Below are 15,227 nucleotides of genomic sequence, written 5' to 3'. Positions count from 1 at the left end.
TAAATGTGATCAGAACTTTTCTTTCATATTTTCCCCCATAACCACCAGGATTTAGCAAATTCCTGGAGGAAGTGTTAATTAATACATTTAATTTGATCACATACTGTATGTAGCAACTGAAAATCCAACTATACTAACGTTTCAAAGGCACACACTGAAACCTTTTTATAGAAAGTTTAGAGGTGAAAATGAAGGATCACTGAACTAGCATCATTTAAAACTCCTGACAGCATAATAACCAAATGTCAGGGATATTTCACTTAGTATAATCCTGTCGTCTGCCAGCAACACCACCATCCCAGGTGTAGGTCTCCTCATTCACTTCCATTAATTTTGAGGACCATGTCCATATTTAAACAAAACTGTACAGCAATATTATTTCATCTAATATATTTGTCTAGTACTTTTGAGCTGATGTTACCATTTCCATCAGTAAAGGAACTATTTCTCACTTTAGGTGTAGTTTTGACCAACTCAACTTTTCACAGAATGTTTAGAATCTTTCTTCCAGCAAGGCAGCATGTAACCACTCGCCGAACATCTGTGCAAGGAAAAGATACACAGCACTCGAACCCAACAAATTGACTCGATTTGCTTTTAATTAACACATTGGGTGCCAGCAACGAGATATCTCGTTGTTGGCCGCCATGCGTTGAGTGCCAATGATGAGAAATCTCATTATTTAATCGTTATTTCTTTTATTAGCGATATCCATTCATTTGTCATCCATCCAGCCTCACGTTATCATTGGGACTGGCTCTGATCTGGAAAAGGGCAAATACCGCCCCCTATCGTCTCCCGCATGGTATTGCACCCATTGGATTGGAGTCAATGAAAATGCATGAAAAAAAAACTCCGGATTCCACATTTTACTTCTGAGCCATGTAACCTGAGACTAGGGATGCTCGATATTGGCTTTTTTACCGATACCGATATTCCGATATTGTCCAACTCCAATTTCCGATACCGATACCGATATCAACCGATACCGATATATGCAGGGTTTCCCCCCCAAAAAACGGAATAATTTCAGGTAACTAATAATTTCACTGGATGCATTCAAAAGGCTTTCTAAATGTAAGCATTATCTGTGCAAAATATGATCATTAAAAAAGTAAAAATGAACATTTTAAACCAACATGCATACTTTTGACAATAAATAAAATAAGAATTGGTTCTTACTTGCTTGCCTGGGTAAATAAAGGTTAAATAAATGTTAAAAAAAAAAAAAAATGTTATTGTTTTTTTTTTTTTTTTTACCGATACCGATATTTTCCGATATCACATTTTACTGCCGATATCGGCCGATAATATCGGTCGGCCGATAATATCGGACATCCCTACCTGAGACTATTGCATTCATTGAGGCAACCGAAAGCAGCGTGGATTATATGTTTCGAGGTCTAACGTTGGATCAATAAACGCAATCGATATTTGGAATGGCGATCAGGAATTGGATTAATCCGAACATCTATAGACATCTATAGACCACCAGAACAGAGTGGCTTTTATGACACACTTGATGGGTGTTTAGCTGGGGTGGAGGGGGTAGAAAAAATTCTTATTGGGGACTGTAACACGGATATGCTGCGTAAAGCAGCACCCGTCTTCAAGGCCTTCAGTAGATTTTCTGATCTGCACGGTTTCAGCCAGCTAATCACCCAACCCACAAGGGTATGTGATTCGACACAAACCACCATTGACCTCATTTTGACCTCTGACAAGTCAATGATCTCCAATAAAGGGGTGATAGCATGCGGGTTAAGTGATCATTATATGATTTTCTGTACCCGCAAAAAGCTAAAACAGAAGGCCGGCTGTCACAAAACAGTCACATCTAGAGACCTCAAAACTTACTCTAGAGAGGCCTTTAACCTAGAACTGGGGAGCTTGGACTGGTCAGATGAACTCAGTGGTACACAGGTTGAAGAAACATGGCTTGGATTCAAAACCAAATTCACAGCAATACTCAACAACATGGCACCCATAAGAACCACCAGGGTTAAAAATCGCGCTGAGCCATGGATGCACACTGAAATACTGGCCGCTATGAAAACCAGAGACAAAAAATGCTCTGAACTTCATAAAAGTCAGACAAAGCTTTCCAAAAGCTCAAACAGTGAACTCCAAGCCCACGTGGTTGAACAAAAAATTCAAAGAAACAGACTAAGAAATGACGTAAACACCATGATCAGAACCGCAAAAAGAAATTTCATCAACGACAAAACTGAGGAAAACAAAAACAAACCCAGCGAACTTTGGAAATTACTCAATAATCAACTAGGCTGCAGTAAAAAACTTAAAACCAGATTCTCAAACATAAACATAAAGACGGACAACACGCTCATCACAGACAAGCTGGATGTAGCCAATTACTTAAACATCTTCTTCACAAACATAGCCACAACACTAGTAAACAAACTACCCTCCCACTCAGGGCATTATGGGGTAGAACACATAGTAGCATACTACAAAAACCTAGGGGTCCACAAAGACGACTTCAAACTTGAAATGGTAACAACCGATGAGGTACTCAAAAAATTGAGCGCCCTCCAACCTAACAAGGCCACTGGGCATGACAACATCCCCTCCAAATTCCTCTGAGACGCAGCAGCCGCCATCACCCCAGTCATCACACACATAATAAACCTCTCTATAAAACAGGGGCACGTCCCCAAGGACTTCAAAATTGCGAGAGTGACCCCTCTGCACAAAAAGGGCAGCAAATTAGACCCAGGCAACTACCGCCCTGTTTCTATTCTTACCTCCATCTCGAAAGTCATGGAGAAAATAGTCTACGAACAGGTCGAAAAGTACCTGGTGGAAAAAAATCGAATCTACGAATTCCAATCTGGCTTCAGAACGTCCCACTCCACTGACACATGCCTCCTCTATTTGAACGACCACATCAAACAAGAGGTGGACGCGGGCAAATACTGCGGCATGGTCATGCTGGACCTACAAAAGGCCTTCGACACGGTCAATCACTCCATTCTAATGGACAAGCTAAAAGCAATTGGTTTTGATAGCTTATCAGTGAGCTGGATGCAATCCTACCTGGAGGGGAGTGAACAGATGGTAGAGGTAAACTGTACTCTACCCCCCCCCCCCCCCCCCCCCCTCACAGTGAGCTGTGGTGTTCCACAAGGAAGCATACTAGGACCGCTACTCTTCCTAATTTATGCAAATGACATGTTGTCAGCCTGTGACTGCAACTTGTTCCTGTTTGCGGACGACTCAGCCCTGCTGGTCTCTGACAAGAACAAGTTGCAGGTTGAAAAACCCTCGGCTCGGAACTAGGCAAAATCTGCATATGGCTCGCTGATAACAAACTATCATTACACATGGGCAAAACAGAGTCCATTCTCTCCGGTTCAAATAACAACAAACTCAGCAAGACCGACGGCTTCTCAGTTGCAGTGGGTGACAATATTGTCACAAGGAAAGACGAAATTACCTACCTGGGTTCCATCCTAGAGGCAAATCTTTCCTGTGACAAAATGGCATCCAATGTAATAAAAAAAGTCAACCAACGAACTAGATTCTTGTACCGGATCTCCTCTCTGGTAAACAAGAATACCCTGAAGACTCTGGCAAGAGCACTCATTCAAGGGTACTATGACTATGCATGCACCTCATGGTACCAAAGCACCTCAAAGGCGCTTAAAACAAAATTACAAACATCACAAAACAAACTGGTCAGACTACTACTTGACCAGTTTCTACTTTCTACGCCAAATGTATATACTCTTTTTCTGGACACTTTTATATCACAAACAGTACTGTATTTGCAAATCTGATATGTCATAAATGTACTATAGATGTAGCAGCTACTGTCTATCTGTATGTCATATATGTTATGATGAATTGAAAATGGGGGACCCTGATGTAAACAAGACGAAAGTCTTTCTCTGGTCTGCATCCCCTTAACAATTGTATGTATTGAGCTGTACTGTACTGCACCCATTCTGCAATCTGTTAATAAACTTTTCAATCAATCAATCAGACCTGAACCCCAGAACCCACCTCACCCCTGCCCACTTTGACAACCTAGGATGGCTTAGAGTAGACGACAGAGTACAGCAACTTGCAATGGGCCTGGTCTACAAGATACACTATACGACCGGGGTGCCCATGTACATGTCAAAATACTTCCCAAAGGTCAGTGAATACCACAACCACTACACCAGAGGAAGCTCAACAAATCATGTTAAACCCAGATTCGGCTCAAACAAGGGACTAAACACGTTTCGCAATTATGCCACAACAATGTGGAACGCCCTACCCAAAGCTGTAAAGGAATGTGAATCCCTGCCCACATTCAAAACCGCTCTTAAAGAGCACCTACGGGAGGCTGCAATTCGAAACTGGCCACCGTAAATGCCCAAAACCCCCACCACCTCCTAACAGACAGTCTCCTCCCCACCGTATGTATATTTCTCTCCCACCCACCCACCCCCTCCTAATGTACAGTCCCCTCCCCATCATATGTATATACTCTGTCAGGATCTAGGGGTAACAGTACTGTATATTTGAATACCGTTTGTCACAAATGTATCAGTACTAAATACCTATATGTCCCTATGACATAAATGTCATGTATGTTGTGTATGTCATAAATGTCTATATGAATTGAAAATGGGGGACCCTGATGGAAACAAGACAAACATCTTTCTCAGGTCTGCATCCCCTTAACAATTGTATGTATTGAGCCGTACTGTATTGTACCCATTCATTCAGGTACGGACTTTATTTTACCAGTCTTGGGGTAATCAGATGTTTTTTCACATATTTCACAACGTGTCTCATGTGTGTGTGTGGCGTTAGCGCCAGGCAGGGCATAGATAAATCGATTTTTCAGCCCGCTTCTCTAGCGTGCATAAGTACACATACTATCGATAAACTAGCGTTTATTTGAAAACTATTCATAAATAGGCCGAAAATGTACGTGTTGTGTATTCCAGTAAAGGGCTATTTTCGCAGATTTTTCTGGAATCACTAGAAATCTTAAAACTATACTCGTATTCAAAACGGAAATGTACTGATAAAAAAACAATCCGTTTCATACATGTTGACTGCAAGCAAGTCATTGATAAGACTGTTGTATTAGACACAGCCATAATTTAAGATAGTTTATGCATTCCTGCTCAAGCCCATGTCCATCGCATTGCCGTTGTGTCCTTGGGCAAGACACTTAACCTACTTGCCTCGTATGAATGTGTATGCATGTGAATGAATGTTGGTGGTGGTCGGAGGGGCCGTAGGCGATGATTATTCGCCACGCTTCCGTGAGTCTGCCTCAGGGCAGCTCTGGCTGCAATTGTAGCTTACCACCACCGGTATGACTGTGTATGAACGAATAATGGACTCTGTGAAGCGCTCTGAGTCAGAGAAGAGCGCTATATAAATCCAATCCATTATTCGCAAATATCCCCGTCCTCATTGACTAAAGCGCTGGCACTCAAGTGATAAATAGCGCACCCCCTGCTGGCAACCAATGTGTAAGGAAATAAATCAGCGAAGATGTATCAAATGCCAAAACAAACACCTACCTTTCTCAGAATGGTCTGTTTTATTATTTATATACTTCAGAAGTATATTTAGATTAGGTACCCAAAATTAATGGAAGTGAATGAGGAGCCTGACACACCTCATCACCTTTGTTTATCAACAGTGAACGATTCTACTCCATTTATTGGATTCCACTTCGTTTACCTGTACTAAATATTTTGACATTGTGCTGTGTAAAGTGTGTGAAATGAAACCGAAATCGATTCCCCAGAGACAGATCCATTTTCCAGCTGCAGTTCACAGGTTGCGGTTTATATAATAACAGTCAGAATCTGGTCAAATTATTTTATTTATCCAATGAGATTATGTCCCTAATCATTCAAACGGTTCATAGTCCTTCCTCCCCGCAGGCCCTCACAGTTTTCCAGCTGAGGTCTTGGCTTTTGTGATGAGTGAGTGCAGGTAGGAGTAGAAGAATAGCAGGTTGTCATATTCTCCGCTGTACTCCGTAGCCAAACACTGCTCGTGGTAGTCCTTTAGAAAGTAATAGATTGCCTCAAGTGTGGCCAGGTATGTGTCTGGTTTGCCCTTCTGGTGGCGCCAGAAACATGTCTTCCTTGTCTTCAGCTCTACCTGTAGCAAGGCTGGAGATGGAGAACACCACACCATCAGTCAGAATACACACAACAGTAAAACGAAGTGAGTCAGAATACACAACATAGAACTAAATCAGAATACACACAACAGTAAAACCAAATGAGTCAGAATACACACAACAGTAAAACTAAGTGAGTCAGAGGACGTGGTTCAAGGAACGTGTGCAGGACGTGTGATAATCGGACATGTAACTCACCAACGTGTTCCGTGTCTCGAGAGAGCTCAGCCGCATCGGCACCCTGAGAAATTCCTCCGGGTGACGCCACCGAGAGGAGAGCAGACCTCTAGTGAACTGCTGACACTATTTCCTCAACCATTTCTTCAACTTTCCTGGAGTTGAGCCTCTACTACACTTGGTAATAGTTGAGGAAATAGTGTCTGCAGTTCACTCGAGGTCTGTTCTCCTCTCTGACGTCACCCAGAGGAATCTTTCAGGGTGCCGATGCAGCAGAGCTCTCAGGACACGGAACATGTTGGTGAGTTACATGTCTAATTAGCACACGTCCTGCTTACAACAGAACGATAGGATTAAAGTTGATAATCAGTAAAGTGCCTCTTCAACACCACATAACCAAGCATTTCACTATAATGTACATGTACCTTATGTGACAAAGAAAACAAAGCTTTAACTACTAACACCAGTACCCCCCCCCCCCCCCCCCCCTCTACAATAACCAGAACCCAGCTGTTTGAAATGCAATCTTTCATAATTACACTGCAGTCTCTCATCTGTGACGATCCTGTTGGTCTGGTTCCACGTGCTGTCAATGAAGACCACCCTCTCGAGGGGACACTCCCTTGACTCCGAACCCGTAGCCTCGTCTGGGGCCACTGACCCAGGGTCTTCAGAGACGTGTGTGGCCCTCAGTGGGGTCTCCTCCGCTCTCGTTCTCTTCTGGCAGGGCTCGTCGTCAGGGGAGTCAACAGACCTCCTGTCAGCCATGTGGCGCAAATGCTGCATCATGTCTTCCATTGTCACTGATCCTGGACCAGGAAACACCAATACCACCTTGAGAGAGAGAGAGAAGAGAGCGCTCCAGGGCTCCAGACTAACTTTTTTCACCACCGTCCCAGAACCGTCCCGAAATACAATTTTAACCGTCCCAAAGTGAATGTCGTTTCTTTACTTTGGTTTTGTCGTCTATAGTTGTTATTGCCATAAGAAACACCATTCAGAGAAGGGGAGAATAAATTGATTTAGTCAAAAGGCTCCCAGGTGGAAAGATTTCACAAGAATAATGATGATTAAAAATAAATTATATATTAAAAAAAAGTGTTTAACAAGGTGCTAGTATAGGGATATTTGGTCACGGTGCTGTTATAGTCAACCAATTGGAGCCATGTTGATTATTCCTTCCATAGGAAAATATATTTAAATGTATTTGTATTTTATTTCGTTTTAGTTTTTTTTTTATTACAAATGTGTGTTTATGGTTGAAAATGTTAGAGATAAATAAAGATCAAATAAAATCTAACTGAATAAGTTATCCCTCTTCTAACAAGAAAGAAAAACGTAGTTTAGCTTTAAACTATATAATGTCATTGCGTCCAGAGATTCCACCTTTGATAACTAAAGTAATGACACTTGACTAGTAATGAAACATGTCCCTTAGATCGCGCTGTCCTCCTGGTCGATATTGATAACTGCTGCTAAAATAAAATAAGACCTGAGTCGAGACTCCGTGCTGCTCCCAACGAATCCCAATAGTATGCAACTGCAGAGCCGCAGAGCAGGGGCACTTTCAGGTCCAGTCACAGACCCGCTCAACAGCACCCCCCACCCAACGGCTGAATTGCCAATGGCTGAATTGGAGTATTGCACTGTGCAGGCACAGCGGCCCCGCTCTGCGGCTCTGCAGCTGCATGCTTGTCGCAAAATCCAGCATCCAGCTCCCGCTGCCCAGCCGTCGTTATCAGAACACTACAAGCATATCATAATGTTCACAGCAAACTGTAGTTGATCACCAGGTATGTTTTATTAACGTAGAATAATATGCGCGCACTGACAGTCGGCTAATTGACATTTCCTGTGAAAAAAATAAAATCCTCTCCGTCCCGTTTGCGTCCCAAAAAAGATTTCCGTTAGTCCCAAATCAATATGTGATCGTCCCCGGGATGACGGGACATCGTTAGTCTCGAGCCCTGCGGGCAGCGTGGTGAAAAACAAGACTAGGCAGAATTCTTCATTTGAATTAGTGATTATCGATTTATAAAATCCCAAGATCGATCTTAAAAATAAATACATGTATAAATGATGATACATGTAAACAAGTGTGTGTGTGTGTGTACGAGCAGGCACCCAGAGGTGAATTTGTGCCGGATCCTTTCGGAACAGGATAATCACTAGTCACTCAGTAGTCTGTCAGTAGTCTTGTCACTAAAATTTTCCGACGATGCCGAGTGCAGCGTTAGCCAATGTCAGAAATGCACTATGTAAACATGACAGGCATATTCGCTTAATTTTACACCAATATTGGTGTTTTATTGGTGTGGTTCACGATTATTCTTAGTCATTAGTTTGTGCAGCTTCGCCGTGGTCTAACATTACCGCAGGTAACGCTTGTGTAGTCGGTCACTCAGGAACAGACACAGGCTCATATTGACCCTCTGGGGTCAATAGAAACTATAGAAAAACTGAAGAAATCAGAACAATGAGATGCATTATTATATATATATTTTTTTAAAGCTACTTACTTTGTCCCTTCCATAGTCAGGTATGCAAGGGTAAGTGTATATGGTGACATCATCAGGAGCAAGGACCTTGGCATGGATAGCGGTGCTCTTTCCATCGGTCTCATTAGGGTGCTTGATGATATCTATCTTCACAGGGAGCTAAACACAAGATATATAGAATTAGAGAAAATTATTAGAATCTCTATTACCAACTACATTCTTTATACTAGGAATTAGTCCTCTGCATTTAGCCCATTCTAACTATTTAGGAGCAGGGGTGTAAAGTACTTAAGTACAATACTTAAGTACTGTTTTTGGTGATTTCTACTTTACTCGAGTATTATTAGGTTTGTATACTTGTACTTTTACTCAATTACATTTCAGAGAGAAAAAATATACTTTTTACTCCTTACATTTAAAATGCAGACCTACAAAGTACAAAGCACAAATCTCGCAGGTCCAACGAATTTAATTAGTATATTGGTTTCTCTGGCCGAACTAACGTTATTAATCCTGCGGCCACGCTTTATTTAAAAATAGCCAATCAAATCCCCATCAATGGAAAATTAACCCGCCCATACCCATGCTGATTGGTCCTTGTGCAAGACTAGAAAGCGGGGATCTTTGATTAAACACCTGCTATCAGAAGAATAGACAGTGAGCGTGACAAGCTACAGAAGATGGCCACAAACGATAGTACGAGTGATGAAGAGGACGAAACGGTCGGCGTGGACAGACAAGACACCTGGTCTACCCCTTGCAATAAAAAAAAGTTTTAACTTTTACTTTTTAGTACTCAAGTACATTTAAAAGTAGAAACTTTTTGACTTTTACTCAAGTGTGTTTTTAGCCAGATAGATAGAGTAAGATTTTGTACCCATACTTTCACTTAAGTATAATTTCTGGGTAATTGTTACACCCCTGTTTAGGAGTAATGGGCAGCCAATGGCCTGGGGACCAACTCCAGTCCTAATGCCAGTGCCTTGGCAGGAGCAGGTACCTAGCATGCATGTCTTTTATGGTTAACCTCTTAAGCCCTAACCACATTTTCAGAGAATTTGCCTAAAAATACTACCTAAGTAAAGATTGCTCCACTTCTACAAGGTCCATTTGCATGTTCTTGGCATCTAGGGACATCTATGGATCTCAGGGAATGTATTCCCAGTGTCAGAAATATTGTGTCTGTTACTAGGCTTGAGTAAATTGTAATGAACCAAAAGGAGAATATACATTTTCTTTTGATGGTGAATAACACCCTGCTAGCTAGGGCCAGGTTCCAAAAAATATATTGACTTCCCGATTCTGAACCGATCTTCATTTGAATTAGTGATTATCGATTTATAAAATCCCAAGATCTATCTTAAAAATAAACAATTAAAAATATATATATATTCATCCCCCAATTTAGTCGTTATGCCAATTCCCTTTTTGGTCGTTGCGCGCATTGCCCCACTGTCGGTCTGGGGAGGGTGTAGACCAGGGGTGGCCAAAATTAAGTTTGACCTCGGGATAGGCAATTTCCATTGGTTCTCCCAGCCCACGTGACCATTTCTAGCATTTCCATTGGCTATAGTGACAGACATAGATAATGATTGTGGAAATACAACAAATCTATGAAACCACTTACTGAGACATCACCCAGACGTGACATATGCAAAAGCCAATGTTCCAATAAAGAGTACATTCATGTAACTGCTTGAGAGTCTATTCTTAATGTAAACATTGATATTTTTTAACAATGCAACATGTTAAGAGGGTTCCTTGAACCATTTCAAATTGTATAGAATTGAATCGGAAATCAAAATCGATTCAGGAATCGGGACCTTGTGAATCGGAATCTAATCGTTTTGGGAAATCAGTGGCGATACCCAGCCCTAATGCTAACATTGACCAGATGTGAGAAATTGCCACTGAGCTCATTCAGCACCTTCTTGAGATCAAGTGTACAAAAAATGTATAAAGGGCAAATGATTTACAGGGGGTTTTGTAGATACAGTACTGAATTTTGCCATCCGGACACATTTTAAATATGAATATAGAATATCAGGCCTATAAATTACCTTATTATAGCCAAGTCACACATCTATGGATCGGGCCAAATCTCCTCTTTCCAATGGCAGAGTTCAATCTGAATTTAGTACCACCAGGCGCCCCTGACAAGGCAGCAAATACTGTGAATGAAATCTACTGTAACTACAGTTACTTTTTTATAATGTAAATAGGTTCCACTATTTTTCATCAGATTGCGACAGTTTTTTTTCTAGATGTTTACAGAAAGGTAAAGAAACGAACTACGTTCTATTTTATGGCAATAATGTTCAGGTTCGTTCAACCCATGAGATATGATCCCGAAAAGAACGTTAAAAAAATGCACAGTCCAGTCAGATGATTGACAGGGGCTGGCGTGAGCTGGGAAGTGTAGTTTTATGAAATTTGAAAGCCCATCGAAAGCCCTGGGTCTCTTCTTTCGTAGGACTACACACAAGTATGACAGCTTCCTTTATTTCCGTCTAATTCATCTGGTTTCTGCCGGGATGCGTCGAGATATTTATGAACTCATATTTAGCTAATAACACTTCAAATCATTGGTAAACAAACGTAGTGCTGAAAATACACACGTTAACTGATGTTTTGATAGGGTTAGGATCTTTACTCTTGGCTACATTTGAAAAAAACACTACATTCATTAATACGGACTGCATTGATCTATTTATGGCGTGAAATGGTACCGGACCGCTCAGGCTTAAGGGGTTAAGTGATACATAAATTGTAACTATAAGATGTCTGAGGCAAAAAGACAAAAACATTAATCAAAACTTAAAGATCCCCTCAACACATGTTTTTAATACTTTAAAACTATTTGTTTAGTATATACAAATACTAAAATATTCAATAAACCACTGGCTTAGCAGCATCCCTACACCTTTGCTCTCATTGAGAATGCAAGGATCTATGAATGCCCCACCCCACTTCACCCCTCACAACTTCCCCCAAGCTGGTTTCTAACCTTTTTCCATTTAAACGGTTCGCCAAAAATTTGTTTCACCCAAACATTTTTTAGCTTATTGTTATAAGAGATTCTCTGAGTAGAGGGGGAAAAGGTGTTTTCATGCATAGATCACTAGATGTATCAACTTATAAAATGAGTTTCACATTAGTGTTAGAGTGGCCAGCCGGGAGCCCGGGACATAGCGAAGTTCTGCACAAATAACAATCTGTATAGTCAAACATTTTTATTTTTGAGTGGAGGGGACCTTTAAAAAGGCGATGTTTAAACTTGTCCAGTGCCATTACGACCTATATCATTGGAGGGTTCTATTGAAGAACCTCGCACTGACCTTGATTGTTGGGATTTCGTCCTGGTTGACACCCACTAATGAGCAGCATGTGTAGCAGAAGAACATCCTTGATCCCCCACACTTGCAGCACTTTAACCTGCCCCTCTGCTGAGCCTTCTCCAGCACTGCGTGGGATGCCAGTTTCAGACCTTGGAGAGGTTGCCTGGCAGACTCACATGTGTCCGATGAATCACTAGAGACTGTCTGCGGGTTGTCAGGGCAATGAAGAGGGAGTCGCTGGTCTAGATCCAGGCAACTCATGTCTTGCTTGAGTTGAAGCAAGATTTTGACACAACGCTGGTGGAGTAAACCTAAATGCCTGGGCCAGACGGTGGTAGCTGGAGGACAATGATACAACAAACAGCAGAACAAGGACAGTGTCATAGGCGGGAGGCATTTTTGCATAGAGTGAACTAGTTTTACATAATGTGTCATGCCTGTGAGGGCAGAGTGGCTATGAGTGAGTTACTGCATGAATTAATGAGTTAGTGACATTGTCAGGGATAGACACTTTGCATCTAAACATATATATGATCCAACAATCCAAATAGGGTAGGGATGTGGACAACTCCAGATTCTACTAGCCTGTACTAGTTTCCATGACAATAATCAATTGGCCTATTCCATCTTTGTTGGCAATTATTAGCTTACTATGTTATTATAGGCATTATCAGGCATGATAACATGACAAGCTAAATACCCTATGTGTTACTTGATGATGTGCTACCCTCCTTCAGTTTCATATTTTTTGGAGACAGCTGACAAAAGTGAGAAGGAAAGGTAGAAGCTAAATGTACAGCAGCACAAGAGATAACCTCTGACATTTGAACTCAGCAGGCAAAACCCAAGAGTGACACTGTTCTGCCACTTACATGCTAGACTAGTGTAAAGTGTGACACTGTTCTGCCACGCTAGACTAGTGTAAAGTGTGACACTATTCTGCCACTGGCATGCTAGACTAGTGTAAAGTGTGACACTGTTCTGCCACTGGCACACTAGACTAGTGTAAAGTGTGACACTGTTCTGCCACTAAACTAAACTAGTGTATATACTCTCTTTTTTTAGACTCTTGTATCAAAAACAGTACTGTATTTGTAAATCTGGTATGTCATAAATGTATAGATGTAAGCAGTACTGTATCTGTATGTCATATATGTTATGATTAATTGAAAATGGGGGACCCTGGTGTAAACAAGACGAAAGTCTTTCTCTGGTCTGCATCCCCTAACAATTGTGTGTATTGAGCTGTACTGTATTGTACCCATTCTGCAATATGTTAATAACATTTTCAATCAATCAATCAATGACTGAGATCCTGCAGATGTACATGGTTGGATCTCAGTCACATTGGCGAGCTGCCGATATACCTAGCTAGCACTAGTGTTTGCTTGTTGTGTGCGTCCTGTGAGTGAGAGTGATAATGTGTGTGTTTGTGGATGAGTGAGAAGACAATAAGTGAGTGCACAAGCTACTGGAGAACTTGAGGTCTGTTAACCAAGAAAATATAGCACAAGTGTTCGTTCACATCAACTAATTTTAGTATTCACGAACACAATGCATTTGGTACACTAGTACTGACAAACGTTATCTTACAGTCAAAATGCCATTCCTGTTTTAGGTAACGTCAGCTAACTAGCTAAATGGCTAACTACGGTAATCGCTAACACATAAATGGTACATGTTAGAAATCACTGGCTGGGTGGGCAAAATCAAGTTTGCAAGCTAGATGTTTTCATTCCTCGTCGTTACTCACATCATCACATCATGGACATGGTCTCGGTATTGTGTTTGGCACAAACCTGCGGCTGCGATGGTTGCGAAAAGATTCCAACTCAAAGATCCTCCTAGGCATTCCCACACATGCGCAGTGTGTATGCGTGTCTTCTTCTACGCCGGAAGTACATATCCATCACCGGGGAATCTCTTTTTCTTCCACTCGTGTTGCCAGGCAACTAATCAAGCACGTGTGGCAGTCAGTCCACTCAAAAAGTATTAATGTCAAGAAAAAGAAAAGAAACCGTTCAAGACAAGAGCTTCGGGTGGACAATATGCAAGTAGTGAGATAGGGATAGGGATAGGGAAGAAGATGGTGATAATAACAAGCCCGACGGTACCAAATGGTTGTTGTCTGCTGCTGTTCCACCATGGTTGTTTGAGGAGGTGGAGGTGGATTTACATTCACTGGAAAGAAGGAGGAAGAGAGGTGAGGAAATGGTAGATAAATACGAAGTCAATAGTTATATAGAAAGAAAGTATGAAGAACATATTAAAGTATACACAGACGCCTCAAAAACAACCAATAACAGAGTGGGGGTTGCATTTATAAGCCCAGAAATAAATATGAATGAATGAAAACTTTATTGAACAGATCGGTCCCCCATTTTCAATTCATATTGACATTTATATATATTTTTTTAAATAATTTTTTTGTTCTCACTTTTTCTGTATTTTTGCTCCCATCCCAATTTAGTCGTTATGCCAATTCCCTTCCTGGTCGTTGCGTGCATTGCCCCACTGTCGGCCTAGGGAGGGTGTAGAACTACCACGTGCCTCCTCCGATACATGTGGAGTCAGCCAGCCGCTTCTTTTCACCTGACGGCGAGGACTCTCACTGGGGGAATGTAACGCATGCAGAGGTTCACGCTATCTCCCCCCGATCCCCTCCCTGCTGAACAGTGGTGCAGTGGTAAATTGACAGTAGGTCAAACGCTCCACGCGCATGTGCACGCGCGCGCGCATGCACAGTTTTTTTGGCACTTTTTTTTTTTTTGCCTTGAAATAGAGAAGCTGAAAAAGGTAGCAGGATGTTGCCTATATTGTCAACAGATATGGTTGAAAAACAAACAATGTTTTAAATGTATTGATACAATTTCTTTAATTGAATCAACTTAAACTAGAAAAGTAAATACAAACTAAATTAACAATGTAAGTTACATTGTTAATTTAGTTTGTATTTACTTTTAGTTTAAGTTAATTCAATTAAAGAAATTATTTTACACACAAACACAAAAGCAAACTTAAAATAATCAGACAACTTGTGTTTACTTG

The 15,227-nt window shown here is 41.3% G+C and overlaps 1 protein-coding gene across 2 annotated transcripts; it reads right to left on the bottom strand.

The window, feature by feature from the left end:
- Window positions 1-5,825: 5,825 nt before the first annotated feature.
- On the bottom strand, window positions 5,826-14,067 carry dtwd1 (DTW domain containing 1). 2 transcript variants are annotated; one of them, XM_084337422.1, is made up of 5 exons: window positions 13,933-14,067; window positions 12,180-12,517; window positions 8,863-9,000; window positions 6,883-7,177; window positions 5,826-6,155 (listed from the first exon to the last, which is right to left on the bottom strand). In XM_084337422.1, exons 2-5 carry the CDS (start codon window positions 12,438-12,440, stop codon window positions 5,926-5,928), a joined length of 924 nt encoding a protein of 307 aa, XP_084193548.1. In that variant the 5' UTR covers window positions 12,441-12,517; window positions 13,933-14,067; the 3' UTR covers window positions 5,826-5,925. The 2 variants fall into 2 exon arrangements, with proteins under 2 accessions (XP_084193548.1, XP_084193549.1); XM_084337423.1 differs by having other exon boundaries at window positions 13,979-14,061.
- Window positions 14,068-15,227: the final 1,160 nt, after the last annotated feature.

This window comes from Notolepis coatsorum (assembly GCF_963971535.1).
Source record: "Notolepis coatsorum genome assembly, chromosome: 20".
Taxonomy (NCBI): domain Eukaryota; kingdom Metazoa; phylum Chordata; class Actinopteri; order Aulopiformes; family Paralepididae; genus Notolepis; species Notolepis coatsorum.
This window is presented reverse-complemented; position numbering and strand designations above follow the sequence as displayed.

Excerpts from the sequence above, each read along its gene's own strand:
- dtwd1 (XM_084337422.1), bottom strand. The coding sequence starts at position 12,440 with ATGAGTTGCCTGGATCTAGACCAGCGACTCCCTCTTCATTGCCCTGAC. Across the intron at positions 9,001-12,179 it reads ACGAAATCCCAACAATCAAG|CTCCCTGTGAAGATAGATAT; the intron begins GTCAGTGCGAGG and ends TCTTGTGTTTAG. Across the intron at positions 6,156-6,882 it reads CACAGATGAGAGACTGCAGT|CCTTGCTACAGGTAGAGCTG; the intron begins GTAATTATGAAA and ends CTCCATCTCCAG.